We start from the raw sequence: 16,973 nt of genomic DNA on the forward strand, positions 1-16,973 counted from the left end.
TGGGAGCAGCCGCGGCTTTATCTGGTTCTTTCCCCCAGGGGTATGTGTCCCGTCCCGGTGAGGTGTTTGTGGTGTGTGAAACAGTTACGGTCCAACAGGGACTCCAGTTTTTCTCAGATCATCTCCCTCTCATTTCTGTTTCCTGTGAAAGCAGTAACTGGAAGTGACCTCAAAACAGTAGGATATTGATTTCCTGGTTTTTGCTGACTAATGAGCATCTAAGAAATACTTATAACTTCTGTCCGTTTGCTCAGACAGTGGAATTTCTCTCTCCACCCTGGTAGCTCCTCGTCTTCTAAAGGCAATCAAAACTATTTCCCCAACTGGTCCCATACTTAAAGCAAATAAAATAAACCAGAGCTTTTATTCAGTAAATTGGGGTACAAAATAACTGTTTCAATGTTCCTAAATTTAATGACTTCTTTATGGAGCAAAGATAAACTCTTCCAAATCCTGCCAAGAGGAATTTTTTAACTAGGGTAGAATGGGAAAGGAGAGAAGGAAAAAAAAGAAAAAACTCCCCAAATACATGTTATATATGAAAATCAGGAGATAAATAAAATACCATTTTGAGAGTAGAAATAACAATAGTAATAATGGCAAATCAGAAACGGATAGAACTAAATTTCCCTCCCTTTTCGCCACCTTACAGGATATCCCGTCTAGCTGCAGAAACAAAGCATGGAAATGAATCAGTCGATAAAGGATTTTCTCCCATTAACGATGTTGGTGATTTTGTCTCATGTAGGGGAAGTTGCACATTAAGACGGAGGCTCAAAATCTGTAGCTTCCTCCCACCCCGTGCAGCTGGATGCACACTTTGTGTGTGTGCCTGATAAAGAATGTCAAGCTAAAGGTAAAAGTATTTTATCTAAGTATGAGAATAAATCACCACCTCGACTGACCTAAATATTTAATTTTTTCCAACATTGAGGGTCACTATTTTTTGATGCTGCCGTCACTGACCCTTTTTGTTTTTCCTACTGCATCTCAGAAAACTGACCACTGCAGAAGTCTCCATCACTTTTCTTTGAGGGGACAGGGACGGACATTGTGGGACAACATGAGAGAATGAGACCTCTGATTTCCGAAGTTCAGAAGTCATTCAAAAATTGTTTTTGTGATATTTTTCCTTTCAAAAAGATGTAAATTCCTCTTAGCCAAACTTATATTTTTCACAAGTTAAAACCAAAAATGTCCATTTGCATATGGTGATCGCTTCACAATGAATACCGTGTATCAAAATACGAAGCTGTATTCCTTCAATGTATGTAACTTCTGTTTGTTGATTGTAACTCAAAAAAGCTGACAATTCAGTTCAATTCAACATCAGGCATAAAATTCAAATGATGGGAAGAAAAAAAGAAAAGGAAATGAGACAGGAGTCAAAAGTCCCTTCCATCCCCAAGGTTTGTATGACCTAGAAATGAACTTGACCTAAAAAGCAGATTTAAGCCATGCATTCAAAATTTTAGAAGGAATTTAGCTTTCAGCTTTCTCAGAAAGATAAACTTGGTACCACCTGCGTTATTATCATGTTGGGATCAAAGTGGAAGAGGATTCGCTGGAATGAAATGGTTAAAGAAGGCAGTGAAGAAAGATCTGTGTACTGCTAATTTCAGGCAGTTTTCAACCTTCATTCTCATCCATGTTTGTGTGGCCCACTCCCCTCACCCCAGGACCACGTGGTCAGCTCTGGCTTGCTTGCAACTGGCATCAACCACTTCGGTGACAGGTTGGCTACAATTCAACAATGAAGCATGCATCTTCTCTCCTGAGAATTTGGGGAGCCTTCAGGCTGTGAGGTTTGATGAAAATGGAAAAACAGAAAAAGTATGACCTTAAAACTCACCGTCACAAGCCATCGAGGTGTCCTGCTTAGGAGCCCAAAGTGGTGGCACTCAGACAGGCCACCCAAACTGCTGACCTCCTTCCCTGACCCTTTCAAAGCAATCGTGAGCCTAATGATTGGGTTTGGGAACTGAACTTCGCAGGAATCGGTTCCAATCCTGGGTGGTGCTGAGAAAACTCAAGTCTCACTAGAATTTGGCTGAGACCACCAGACGCGTTTCATGTGAGAGCCTTTTTCCCATAATCTGACCAGAATGGTTTATAAATGTTCCGGGGGAGCAAAAGGCAGGTCCCAAAGGCTGAGAAAGGGCCGTGCCCTGCTCAGCGAGGAGACCACACAGCCGTCCTCTCTCCCCTCGGAGTATTTACAGTTAGAAAAAATCCACGCCACCCCTCTCCTTCGGAAGCCCAGGGTGAAAGTGGAAAAACCCAGAGACACAAATTGCATCCTCCAGCTGAGAAAGCCTCTCTCTTGGAAAAAGCTAGAAAATAAATAAATAAAGGGGGAAATCCAAATGGGACTGCTTTTCAAACACACAAATGATCTTATGTTAACAGTTGGGATTAAACAGCTGTCTCGTGGTTATGTGATCATAACAGATGCTGTGTGCAAACGTTTCCTGCTAGCTTTGTTTTGGTTATTGCTGTTTGTGCAGTTCAATGGGCTGAATTCAGCTTCAGGGATACAGATTTTTATTATCCTTCTGGGCTGCGCGGGCAGCTTCATCATCTCTTTAAGAGGAAAGGGGGCGAGTGTGAGGGAGGGAGGGAGAGGAAATGGAGGGTGGGCTCTCCCATGTCACATTGGGAGTGATGTCATATTGATGAAATTCCAACACACTGGTTTACGACCACTTTGCCTTTCAAGTGGCCCCCGGTTCTATCCTGTGTGTGTGTGTGTGTGTGTGTGTGTGTGTGTGTGTGTGTATGTGTGTGTGTGTGTGTGTATGTGTGTGTGTGTGTGTATGTGTGTGTGTGTGTGTATGTGTGTGTGTGTATATGTATGTGTGTGTGTGTATGTGTGTGTGTGTATGTGTGTGTGTGTATGTGTGTGTGTATGTGTGTGTGTGTGTGTGTGTATGTGTGTGTGTGTGTGTGTGTGTACGGAGGCTGTCCTCGGGTCTAGTGCAGTTTATGCAGCTGCAATAGAATCTACAGAACATAGAGAAAGGGATTGTTTGATGACTCACAGATCACAATGCTGTCATGATCACTATTTCATCTCTCTTCCTCCCATGCCCTCCAGAGATGAAAGTTACTAGCTGATCTTGATTCTTCCTAGAAGTTTCATTTCATCCTAGGCGTGGGGATCGCCCTGTCTGTTGTCAGCCAAGCCATGTGGTGGACTGTCTCTGTTTTTTTGGAAGTTCAAATCTGGAAGCCATTTTGGCCTGAATTCTATTACTTGTTCAAATCAAAATAGCCTCCTGGCTCAAATTCTGCAGAGAAATGCCGTGATTCATAACATATTTTGCCTACCAACAGATTTTATGTCTACTACTTATATTCTCCAAGCTTTTTCTTTTTTTTTAAATGTGATGTAAATGGTGGAGATAATGTCTCTGGGTTCACAAAGCATCTGGCTGCCATGAGGAGGCGGTAAAGAGAAGAATGTGGGCCATATTTAGCAGGTCTGGCGTGGGCTCTGCCTGCCTGTCCACACCCCCGGGGCCTCAATTCTCATCTATAAAAGGCTGATCTTCACGCATGTAGGCATGTCTTCACTGGCCAGTAGCTCATCCATGCTTTTTGAAATTTTGAATAGGGGAAAGCAGATGCCATGACAGAATACCTTAGGTGGTGAATCGTATCTTGCAGTAGGACATCCTACCATGTGGCCAAGTCTCTTGGATGTCTTCACTGAAGAGGAAGTTTTAATAATCTATAAAGATTTATGAAGAACCAGCCTTAAGTCGCCATCTTACCCTCCCTCTAAAAAGGGAACTGAATGGTGACTCTTCAGGGTTTACCAGCTCACAGAATGAAATCAGACTTTCTCTGAAAAAGCTGCCAAAGCAGTCCCATTTCTCTACTGTTTGGAATAAATTTCAAAGCAGCTTCATATACATCCAGCTCTTGGGCCTGTAAAGCTCAAGCAGCTCCTGGAGGTTATTTTCCTAATTTTACAGAAAAGCAAATCAAGGCTCATCCTGTAAGGAGAGCATCACGTCTACGTTGTCCAGGTTTATACAAGCAGCCAGTGGTGGAGCCCACACTAGTACGCACGTTGGGAATCCATGGCCACATGATACGGAGACGGAGGAGAGGATCTGCCCAGGGACCGCTGTCGTTGTCCTTGTCTGTTTCATTCAGTCGGTGGGAGGAGGGGAGGGTGCCGCACGACATCAGGCTGCCTCTGTCACCTCTAACTTGTGCAGATAAACATCACCACTCTTCTTCCAGACATTCTGGGTGCTCAGAAGATACTGGAGAACTTGTTTTCTCTGTGCCTAGAAGAACTGCATATCCTCTTCCTGTACAGAATCAAGCCTGGGGCAACCTCAAAACCCAAGGTCCTTCCAAAGAAGATACACAAATGGCCAATAAGTACATGAAAAGATACTCAGCATATATAATCGTTAGGGAAATTAAATCAAAACCAGAATAGGATACTACCTCACAGCCATGAAGATGACTAGCATATTAAAAAAAAAAGACCAGAAAATGACACGTATTGACAAAGATGTGGAGAAATTGGAGCCCTCGTGTACTGTTGATAGGAATGTAAAATGGCATCATCACTGTGAAAAACATTATGGCAGTTTCTCAAAAAATTAAAACTAGAATAGTCACATGATCCAGCAACTCCATTTCTGGATATATACTCAAAAGAATTGAAAACAAGGTTTTAAGGAGATATGTGTACACTCATGTTCATGGCAGCATTATTCACAATAACTGAAACACGGAAGCAACCCAAGAGTTCATCGATGCATGCATGAATGGATAAACAAAGTGCGGCATTTATTTATAATGGAATATTATTCAGCCTTGAAAAGGAAGAAGTTTCTGACTTATGTGGCAACATGGATAAACTTTGAGGGCACTATGCTAAGTGAAATAAGCCAGTCACACAAGAGAAGACAAATGCTGTGTGATTCCATTTATATGAAGTACTTAGGGTAGTCAAACTGATGGAAACAGAAAGCAGAATGGTGGTTGCCAGGGGCTGGGGGAGGAGGGAATGGGGCGTTAGTATTTAATGGGGACAGAGTTTCAGTTTGGGAAGATGAAAAACTTCTGGAGATAGATGATGATGTGATGATTGCACAACAATATGAATGGACATAATCCCACTGAACTGAACCCTATCCTTAAAATTTTATGCGACATGTAGTTTACTGCAATTAAAACATTGGAACAAAACAAAGCAAAACCAACGGTCCACTATGGTCACCTGAGACGTGAAAGTTAAGGTCTCTACACACTACTTCCCCTGGCATTTGGCCTTTGACCCTTCTCCACTGTCAGCCTGGACAGAACGCCTACTCAGCTTTTGGGCCTGATCATGTATGCAGATAACCATGGTGCGTGTGAACTAAACATTCGTGGGAGAAGCGTGAATCAAGCCAGCAGGGCGGTTTGATTTATACCCTTTCCTTGATGATTACAAGCATCTCTACGATCTTCCCTCTCTTCAGGCTTGATACCAATTAAAATGCAAATCTTTCCAAGAGAGAAACTTTTAAGCATTTTCATCTTTGAATGAATTTCAGATCCTTTTATCTTCGGCCCCTCTTTCTGAAACAAAGCTGCTTTTAATTACAAAGGTAATAGAGAAAAAGGGTTAATAGGAATACATACCAAGAGCGCTTTGAAACTGTCAAGATGGAGACAAACAGCCCAATAGAAGCATGAGCATGGGCGGGGAGAAGACAGAGGCTGAGCCCATCCAGGTGGGCACCGGGCAGATACAGAGATGGTCGAAGTCACTTCGCAGCAGGACAACGAAACTAACAAAATAGCAAAGTATCACTTCATAGTCATCAAGCTGGCAAACGTTTTTTTAAAAAGCTATATTATCTACTACAGACAGGAATATGTGGAAAAGTGTACATTCATACACAGTTTGTAAAAATGTGAAGACTTTTTGTGTTTAAGGAAAGCAGTGATAGTATATTTTAAATTAAAAGCATATAGATCCTTCCACTTGTCGGTCCTATTCTTAAAAGTCTACCCCAAGAAATAAAAACTTTCCTCTTTTATGCAGTATGTAAAATTTATATATATATATATACACTCTTCATAGGGGTTAAAAAAAAAAGAAAAAACATTCAAGCTCAGTACATCCACTCCATGGAGTATAATGCAAAAGAAAAAAAAATTAGCACCTTGTCAATTGACTCAGACAAAATTCCACGCAGAATTGCTGGTAGGAAAATCCTTATGTAGGAAGTGTAGCCCATTTTGGAAAAACAAGGACTCATTCACACACACACACACACATGTACCCTCTATATCACCCACAGAGGATCATAGGAGCGTATTTGTATAAACATGTATGTGCTTGAAGACATATGGAAGGATTATTGCTGGGTGATTCACATTATTTCCCTGTGGAGGAGAAGGCTGATGGGCATACAGAGAGACGAGGGGGAAAGTGAGTTTACAAGTTGAAAAGAAAAAGAAAAACAAACAAAAAAGTGGACCCCAAAATGAAGTGTATTTTTTTGCACTGCTTTTGTTTTTTCTGTACGTGCACTTACATATACATACATTTATACTGAAAGATAAAAACAAAATATAGCCCTTTTTATAACTAAGCAACTGGAGATAAAAATAAGGCTTCATGACAGCATCTACCTGCCACTCTTAGGATTATTATAATACCTGGTGCTCAGTTAAAAACAGAAACTGGTGACTCAGGTCATTCAGTGTGAATTTTGATGATGCCAAAAATTCATCTGGCTATTTCCTTGGAAATTAAATGTCTATCATTTTGCTGTTCTGTGTATCCCTGGTTCTGGGAAGCAGAGGTAGCAAGGAGGGCATAGTTCATGTCCTAAAAATGTAAACAGTGGTGTCATCTGTAACTAGGGCTGCGACAGAACTTCATCAGTTACTGTTCTAAGAAGTAATCCAAACGCAAGTAACCCAGTTACACACATAAAACGCACTTCCCGATTCTAGGAAGGTGTCTTCGAGCGGAGTAGCTGAGGACAGCCATGCAGAACCATCCTTGCCTCTGATGGCAAAACAGACCCCTCAACACATAATCATCCTCTAAACTAGTTTCCTCGTTTGTGTTTCTAAAATTGGAATACAGTTTGCCAAAGTGAGGATGGGGCTCTTAAGTGCCATGAAATTCCCTTTCCTGATTTCTTCTTTTTGGTTCATCTCTCTGTTGGCCTGTATGTGTGAATTTATTTTCAAAAATCCTAATCCATGGATGATCATTTTTCAAAATACTTGAAAATGTACCTGTGAAGCTGTTATATACTAGAGGAAACTTGATTAGTGACAATATAGATGAGTTACAGTCAATTTCCCCTAAAAGTAGATGCTTTTCTGTTATGCTCAGCGTTTCAGCAGGAAAGGCTGAGGTCAGCCAGGTTTGTGTTATCTTACAGGTAATTTTTTCATTCGCTTACTTTTTATTCATATATGATATTTACTTTAAAAAAATCTAGTTCACTTGCATTGTTTGGGGTTGCTTTGTTTTATTTCCCTCCAATAAATACAGAATATGCATTTATTTGCCACATTCTTTTTAGAGTTCTGGTTAACTTACTCAGTAAAACTGAGTTGGTTCTGTCTCCATGGGGAGAAAATAGCTCAACCCTCCCTCTCTGATCCTCTTGGCTCTTAGGACCCAGGACCCTTTAGGGCACCTGCTAGATTACTTCATGTGCCTGATTCTGGCTTCTCTCTGGCTCCAGCTGAGGCCTGCTTTCCTCAGCTTCTCCATTTTTTCCTGGCTATTTTCTTCCCTGGGGATCAGGCTACAATCACCACAGCTCTCGGTGGACTTGCAGATTCTCTGAATTTTGTTTAATGGTTTCATAAAGAAGTAATGAGAATTGCTTTTCTTTGCAAAAGTTGACACTCAGGGCAGGTCAGGCAACATGTTTAAAATATCCTTGTTTCAATTAAACAGACACGTAGCATCATCATAAGAGGTACAACCAGGAGACGGGAAGGCAGATCTCGAAGATTATGTCCCCCAGAGCTGACGCTATCCAAAAATTAGACACTCACCCTTCTCCCATCCTCTCCAATCATCTGAATTGACCTCTGATCTTTAAGAGATTTTTGAAAATCAACATGGAGTTCATTAGCATTCACTCATTGAGACAGGTGCATTCTGAGCATCTGCTCTGTGGCGGGCATCTTCTGGGTACCAGGCACACAGTGGCCACAGGGCAGGCAAAGCCACTGCTCTAGGTCTTACAGCCTCAGAGAGGAGGCATACAGTTAACAAGTTATCAATGTTTTATTAAAAGGAAAAAGTACTATACTGCGTTATACAAATAGCTCAAAATTAGAAACAATCTAAATGACTATCAACCGGTGACTAGGAAACCAAACTTGTGGTAGATCCATACAATGAAATAGTATTTGGCATTAAAAAGGGAATGAAGTGCTGGTATGTGTCATAACACATAGGAATGGACTTTGAAAACATGATGCTGGATGACACAAAGGATCGCATGTTCTATGAGCCCATTTATATGAAACATTCACAAAAGGTAATTCTACAGAGGCAGAAAACAGATTAGTGGTTGTGTGAGACTGCGGTGGGAATGAGGAATGACTTCAAATGGCCATGAGAGCAATGTCCTAAAATTGAATTATGGTGATGGTTGTACAACTCTTTAAGTTTACTTAAAATATAAAACATTGAACTTATGCTTAAAATAGGTGAATTCCATAGTATAAAAATGATACTTCCATAAAGCTGTTTAAAAAAAATCTTTAAAAATTAGTTGGGCCAATAAACCCCAGAAAGTATTAGTTAAAAATAATGATTATTGCTCTAAAGGATTTAAAGAAGGAAGAGTGATAAATAATTAGTGTGCATAGGTGTTTCCTTAAATAAGGTGGCCAGGGAGGGGTTTGCTGAGGCAATAACATTTAATAGGAAACCTGAAGGGGGAGATGGAGCCAACCAAAGAACCACTGATGGGAGAGACTGGTAGTTAGGACCAGCTTGTGCAAAGGTCCTGGGGTAGAGTAAACTTTGGTCTCTCTGAAGAACTAAAATGAAGTCCCTGTGAGAGGGTATGATGTTGTATAGGGCCATGTGATCCGTGTTACCAGCTTAGATTCTGTTCTTAGTGTAATATTAATGCACTGCAAAATTTGGACAACAGAACAGTAAGCTTCTTTTTTTTTTTTTTTTAAGATTCATCTGAGATTGAATACGGCAGGAAGACCCAAGTAAAGATGGACAGACACAGACACAAGTAATTTTTATGCTTGAGAGAGATCCAACCATAGCTGCTTTGCAACTTGGGTTTTGAAGAGAGGTAGAGAGAGGAGGAATCAAAGATGACACCCACATTCTAGTTAGTGAATTTACTAAGATGAGAAAGATTGAGGTAGGAGCAGACTTGGGGAGTGGAGAATCAAGAGTTCCATTTTGGACACATTAAATTTGAAATGCCTATGAAACAAAAGGAGGAGTGATGGAGAAGGCAACCCAAATATAGGTTTGCAAAGGAGACTGAGAAGTATGACCAGAAGGTGGAGGAAAACGCAGCAGAGTGTGATAATGCAGAATCTTATGAAAAAGAGACTCTGAAGAAAGAGAGAGTGGACAACTCTCTGAGTAAGACGAGGATTGGCAAAGTGGAGGTCCGTGAGCCTAACAAAGGAGTTTCTGTAAAGATGATGGTAGAAGCTATCCCGGAATCCGTCGAGGCAGGTGTGATGGGAGTGAGGATGCAGAAGTTGTATATATAGATGATTCAAAGTACTTGGACGTGAAGGGGAGATGAGGGTATGGCATTTGTTTTAGGGAAATGAGGGATCAAAGGAATATTAGTGTATTTGTTAAGTTTAGTGTTTTTTTAAATATATATATATTTATTTATTGAAGTACAGTCAATTTACAATGTTGTGTCAATTTCTAGTGTACAGCATAATGCTTCAATCATTTTGGCTCCAAATGATAGAAAACCCCACGACAGCAACTTAAACTGGATAGATGTCTGTTTTTCTCCCCCATTACATTAGGCAGTAAGAAGTTCTGGGCTGCAATGGCATCTCCCCAAACATCAGGGGCCCAGATCCTTCAACCGTATAGCTACGTCAAGCAGCATGGGAGGAAGTGATGAAAAGCTCAGGTCCTCCCATTCTGAGGTTGCTTCCTGCATCTGCTTGCTCATTCATATGGCCATGCCTAGGTGCAAGTAACTGGAGGATGCTGTCTATTTCAGGTGTTTATGGGCTCAGCTAGAAGCACAAGGTTTTTAATCAATGGATACTGGAGATCAACCATCATCCTTTGCCAAAGATAAGGGCTTGATTTTTGCTAGTTTGTTTGCTAGCTTTTTTGCTTAGGTGTTTTCACTGTGCAAAAAAATTAATAAATAGAAACCTCAATTAAATAGTCAGGTGACCAGAAGGGGGCACCCTCCTGCCCTGTGATGATAACAGAGCCCAACAGGAAGAAGAATGACTCCTCTTGCTCCTGGCAAAGAAGGAAAAGCCAGGGACTCTGTTTATTACAGCCCTCCCACCTTCCTTCTCTCCATAAAAGTCTTCTTCTTTTGCTGTGTGGGGACTTGCATGTGGCTCGCCATGGTTGCAGACCTCGAATTGCAATTCTCTGCTGATCCTGAATAAACCCATCTATGCCGGAGAACTATCTGGTGGTCTATTTGTTTCAGGTCAACCACTGTTGAGTTTGTAAACTGATCCAGTAAAGAAGTGATGAATGCAGGGGAGCAGAGGACCCAGGTCCACAAAAGCCTTGAAAGGGATGATTCAGAACCTAGGTAAAAAGGCTGCCCTTTGAAAACAGAAGGCAACTTTCATGGGTTGCAATTTTGAAGGGAGAAGATGAGACACGGCAGATATAGGTGAGCTTTAATATTTAAAATTATGTAAGAAATGAACTGGGAGTCTGTTTCTGGGAGTTCAAAGATTTGCAGATACTAACTACTCTATATGAAACAGATCAACAACACATTTCTACCACTAGCACAGGGAACTATATTCAATATCTTGTAGTCATCTATAATGAAAAAGAATATAAAAAGGAATATACGTATGTATATGTCTAATTGAAACTTTATGCTGTATACTAGACATGGATGCAACATTATGAGCTGACTATACTTCAGTTTAAAAAAATTATGTAAGAAATGAGAGATTCTCCCCTGATGGCATCTATTTCCCCAGTGACCTCTGAAGCAAGCTCTGCTGAAACTGAAAGTTCTAGGAGAAAGGAGAAAGCATGGAATTATTTCTCATCTTGGAGATCCAACTTGGCGGGGAAACTCAATAGAGCCTCAGGGCAGTGGTAAAAGCCCATCTGAGGCTTGGGATTTTATTCTTAGAGTAAAACCAAGTTGAGCCAGGCATGGCCAGCCCACATTAGCCAAAGGATGCTCCTGACACAGATGTGGAGAAGGTAGATGGTTGAGTTAATTGAGGATTGGGGTTTGGAAAGGCAGGTACTAAGAGAGACTAGAGAAAGGGAGGTTCTTGCAGAAACATGGATGGAAGTGATACCCACGATCGTCACCATTATCATCATCAATCAGCTGTTCCAGTAACAGTTGTTTATTTATTTAATGCCTCATTTGCATAAGGTCTTTTTTTACTTCCAAAGATTGATATTTTGTAGCTTCTCTGTGTTGTTTATTAAAGCTAATTTTTTTTTAACTTTCAATGGTTCAGAGGATGTTTTTCTGTATGGATGGAACTGTTCCTCACTTAAGTCCATTTCCCAGATTGTTATTACTGTCACCTCAGAAGGAAAACAGTCCTGCAGTTTCCCCATAGATCATTTCATACCCTCATCAGCTTCCACCTTCCTTCTCTGTAGAACAAGCAATTCTCTATACGCATCTTAATATTTTATCACAAATCATTTGGATTCCTTTTCTCTGAATCCTCTCCAAGTTCCGTCCTCTTTTGAAATGTAGGACCAAAGGCAGATGCAAGGTTTGATTTTCCAAAGGGCCATGGTGGAGGCTTCATTTTATGAGGCGTCATGACAAGTGAGATGGAGAAAGATGAAGGGCATGCTCTACAATCTGGAATGTTCCAATCTGGGTGCACATTGGGTGGCCCCGAACACGCTGCTCGAGGGTTAATTTGTATTTCTGGTGGCAACTCTGCTCTTGAAGACTAAATTCCCAGACCAACACTCCTAGGTGAAAATAAATGCCATTATTGGTATCAAAATTCACTCAGTGCTCTGTGGCTGGATTTTATATTGACATTAAGAGCCAATTTTTAAAAAATAAACTTCTGGGAAAACCTAACAATTCCTTCTGACATTATTCTATGGGAAAAACTACTGAAATGTGATTTACACCCGAGTTGGGATAAGAAGACAATAGGTATATTGAAAGGGACAAGGGAACATTCCTGGCCCTTAATTATCTTACTTCAAGAGTAGTCTCCGTGGTATCTTGGATTTTGTTACTTTTTAACTACTACTACTATACTGTTCCTCCTCAACTTCCTGGGAACGGTCAGGACCACTAAGACCTGTTCCTGGTTTGTTTGGTCATTAAAATGATCATTCAGATGAAATTACATTTCAAACTATTTCTGTAGGAAGAGTGTCTGAAATTTCCAACGTGATCTGTACTTGATTTCTAGTTTCCAGAATATGTGCTTAATTTATGGTCATCAGCAAAAAGTGGAAAACAAGATCTTGGTTTCAAGCTTAGCTGGCTTGTCATTACATTGCACAGAAGAGATGGCCGGGCGAGGTCCCTGAGACATAGATCCACAAGACGCTCCCCCACAAAGGTTCAGTCACTGGAACTTGGGAATGCCCTTTCCTGGGGCTCAATATAAAAATAACAAATAATATATGTACTTGTATATGAAGTATATGTATATGTACTTGTGTAAAGAAAGTAAATAAAATATGTGTATATAGGAAATACATGTGTATATATATGTGCAAACATACACATATGTATATAAAGACAAGCAGGTATAATTTGTATAAATGCATTTATACATGTATAAGTACACGAATATACTATATTTGTAGAAATTTAAAAATGCCTTCTGATTTACCAATTGATCAAAATCTAGAGACACGACTAATCTTAAATTCTGCATTACTTGTCCCGAAAGCAAAAGAAAATAGCAATACAACCATTTCTTTGAACGGACAAAAAAAAGCCTTTTGTCATTTATTCTAAAACAGTTCATTAATCCATCACCAAAGTTGTGGTCTCCAACTCACCAATATGCCTCTGACTGTACTTTTCAACAGATTATTTATTTCTGGTACTTTTGCAAAATGTCCCACATTCCCAGCTAGTTTCCCAAATGACCAGGGCAGTTGTGGTACCTGGTATTTGGCTCCCAAACCATACCCTACAGACCAGATGGAGTGTGTGAAGAAAAGGATGTCTCTATTTGCCTTTGTCTTTAAGAAAGTGAGGAATTGTCTCTCTCCTTGCCTATTCCCTCCATGGAGAATTTACTGGCCCCAATTTTTAAAAAAGCTCCTACAACACTCCCATTTTGTGTAAGTGCAATTAGTTGCAGGTACAAAATTTGGAGCAAAGAGGCCTCTCGTGGCCTGTTGTGCCCACGGTTATCCAACTGTGGCTGCAGCTTTTCAGTGCACAACTGATTGCACCCACAAAAAGAAAGGCTAAACTCTAAAAATGGGTCCCTTTAAGACAGTTGGGGGATTCCATGCCTCCGGTTGGCAAATTGCAATCTTTTATAGAGTTTCAGCCATTGCTCCGGCTCGCACCGCAAGTCTAAAATCCAGGTTAGGCATCTCGGGGGCGGGAGAGGCCCCCCAGGAAAGCAGGTGCCCCCTCCACCTTGACCTCAGTCGCACCTTGAGCTACCGCTGGACAGTGTATTAGTATTCAGCATTCCTGATTCCATCTCCTGTTTTTTTCCCCAGTCACTCTCCCAGAAGGGTTTGAAGAGAGAAGCTCAGTCACGCTGTCGATATAACACATTTAACCAACTCTAAATTTGCTTTAAAGAGACAGCTACAAAGATTGACTTTTGCAAAGTGACTCCGTCCACCGTGCAGCAAAAGCCGTCCATTTGCTCCCCACTGTTATTAACTGCGTCACCGAGTCCATAAGAAAGGCTTTTGAAGGAATTCCAGGGTGAACCCACTCATTCAATCATCCAATAACATAAATTCGAGTAATGGATATTAATACGATGTCCAAAACACGCTCTCAACTTTTCTCTCCCTTTGCTGAACAGACAGAGCATGCGTCGTGAGAGGCTCCTGATGAAATAATAAAACCCAACTCTCATCCAGAAAAAAAAGAATCATTATAGGAGGATGGTAATTTACTTTATATGACCTTCAATTGATTATTCTGTGGCTGCTACAAAAATATCACAGGAGCTATTGATCTTAAAACCTACCAAATAGATCTCTAATAGCTTTTACTGGGCAAAAATAATTATGCTTGCACTGTGGTCAAACACACATAAACCGATGTGGAGGTATTAATGTATGGCATTATTACCCATCTGTCTGCGAGGTATGAAGAAGACCCTTCGTGGGAACACACCATGGCTAAGCCCCACGAAAGTTCAATTTCCAAGCCAACAATTACAGCCAGTTACACTGAAAAATTGACTACTGTAACTAAAAGGCAGAGCTGGAAAGCAGAGGCTGCCGCTTGCCTAATAAAAGTAAAATAATAACGAGAGAAATCCTAACTGAGGAGAAATTTTGCTGCGGCCGCTGCGCGGACACAGACATTGAATTTCCCCGTGGTGTTGGCAGGAGAGGAACTTTTCAGAGTCAAGAGCATTCTATCCAGCCCAGATCAAGATCAATGATCAACCCCCGGAAAAGGTCAGGGTGTCTAATCAAAGAACAGATCATCTATCTCTCAAGGAAAAGTGTACAACATAATCCAGAAAGGCGGCTCTGCTGGCCACGGAGAGTGAGAAGAACTTCGGGAAAGAGAAACTGCAGTTCCGCTTTGGTGAACAGAAAGAATGCTGCTCACACACGCCGCGGGGTTGGATGGCGGAGGGCGACCTGGCGCGGCTCAGGTGAGCCTGACCTGGATGAACAAAAGCCACCAGCTGCAGGTGGAACTTTGCAAGTTCTGAGAAAAATAGTTTATTTTATTTATTTTTTATTTATTTTATTTTATTTTATTATTTTTATTATTATTTATTTTTTTTAAAGTTGTTATTGAATTGAGGGGAGGTAATTAGGCTTGTTTGTTTATTTATTTATTTTAATGGAGGTACTGGGGATTCAACCCCAGACCTCATGCATGTTAAGCTCGTGCTCTACCACTGAGCTCTATCCTTCCCCAGAAAAATATTTTAGACTTCAGACTTCTACAGCAAGTCTATCACTTGTCCTCCATGCCCCTCCCTAGGCAGTATTTTAAATAACAATGAAATATAAAAATATCAATAGCAAAAATCAAACCAAAAAAAACCCTCCAAATAAACCCTGCTATCCAGGTATTAAAATGCCCCAGTGATGCATTTTTAGCACCTAGAAATGAACAGATCAGGGTGTGACTAGAAGTGAGTGATAGATAAGGAAAAAAAAAGTCAGAGAGAGGGACAGACACTGTTTCTCCAACTTGGCTCTGTGCCGTGTTTGGTGGGAGAATAAAGGGTGAAGAAGAGAGGACAATTGTATCCCATGAAACAGAACAGAATGATATCTAATGAATCCCATTCATATATCCTGTCAAACAGAACAAGATTGGAATGTGCAGCTGGAGGGCGGTGCATTCCAATGACTGGAAAGGTTTTCCAAAGTGCTTGTGTCCGGACCACACCCCAGACCAGGACAATCAGAATGTTGCTCTAGGCATTGGTATTTTTCTTAAAACAGCCCCCGGGGTGAATCTCCTGCAAAGCCGTTTGAGAACCACTAACTTTGAGGGGAGACCCTTTCTAGCCGTGGGAGGTCTCTAGGAGATGAGGAATCCTGAACTTCCCACGTGCACCCTCCCCCTGCAGCGATCGGGCTCAAATGTTTGTTTCTCTTCCTTTTTGGCATTATCAGTTCCTGTTGGTAAAGGCAGGAAAGCTGGAGTCACCGCTCTCTCCCTTTTTCATGATTTATGGTTCAGAAGCAAGACAGGGGTGGAGGGTTGCAGGGTGATGCTTGCTGCTGTGGTTGCTGTTCTTTCTTTCTTCATTTTAAAGAAATATGCTTCTTTGAGAAACCTGGAAGCCTTGAAGTCAGACCAGCAGCACTGTGTTTTATTCCAAGGTCTTGTCTGGACATAAGTGACAACTACATAGACCCACTCCTGGAACATATAAGGTTGGGGGGGGGTGGATTTCTGTTTGTCTTCAATTGTTCTCAAATGATGTGATAAAGTGGATGTTTCGGATCCTTTAAACCAGAAAGAGGAATGGAGTCCAGTTCTAAGACCCATAACATATTAATCAGGCCGAATTGTAGCTGCATCCACAGAGCAGCCTAGGAACTCAGCACTGCAAAGGCAAGGTGCTTGCTGTAAAATTAGTTTGCCTTTTTGGAACACGAAGACTTCCCAGTGGTTTGAAGTTCAGCTCTTTTTCTGAATTGTTGCCATCTGTTTCCATGGCCCTTAAGATCTCGGTTAGGTTTTGCTCTGGGTAGTTTTTGCACCTTTTTGGAGACTAGTTGGAGATTAGCATTTTGTTAATATTGCTCCCTTAGGTCTTGGGGGACACTGCCTGAAGTATACACGAGCCCTGCCCACCTCAGACTTGCGGGGCAAACTCCATCATGGGTTCGTACTATCCCAGAAACGGACCAGAGGCAACGAATTCTGTCACCACAATGTGTTCACACTTACTCTTCCCTTCCAAAGGTAAGCATAAGACTTCTTCCACTTTCTGGCGGCTAACCCTAGCGAGGGCCCGTGTGTCCACGCACCGGGGGTGGCCGAGCGATCCAGAGCAGGCGTGTGCATGCCGGGAAGACGAGTCCTCCCGCGATCCTGGCCGCCAGCGGCGGGCTC

General features: G+C 41.4%; 1 protein-coding gene across 15 annotated transcripts in view; it reads left to right on the forward strand.

Moving 5' to 3' along the window:
• Positions 1 to 14,104: 14,104 nt before the first annotated feature.
• LOC106728892 overlaps positions 14,105 to 16,973 on the forward strand; it is a 67,528-nt gene continuing 64,659 nt past the window's right edge. For 9 of the 15 annotated variants that reach the window (XR_004315544.1, XR_004315541.1, XR_004315547.1 and 6 more), the window contains exon 1: positions 16,304 to 16,823. Coding sequence is in view for 5 of the 15 variants with exons in the window: in XM_032468902.1 (XP_032324793.1) it covers positions 14,820 to 15,081; positions 16,670 to 16,823 (416 nt within the window). In the remaining 10 variants the exon portion in view is untranslated. The other 6 variants (XM_032468901.1, XM_032468905.1, XM_032468902.1 and 3 more) reach the window with 5 other exon arrangements.

The sequence above is a fragment of the Camelus ferus genome, chromosome 27, assembly GCF_009834535.1.
Source record: "Camelus ferus isolate YT-003-E chromosome 27, BCGSAC_Cfer_1.0, whole genome shotgun sequence".
Classification (NCBI taxonomy): domain Eukaryota; kingdom Metazoa; phylum Chordata; class Mammalia; order Artiodactyla; family Camelidae; genus Camelus; species Camelus ferus.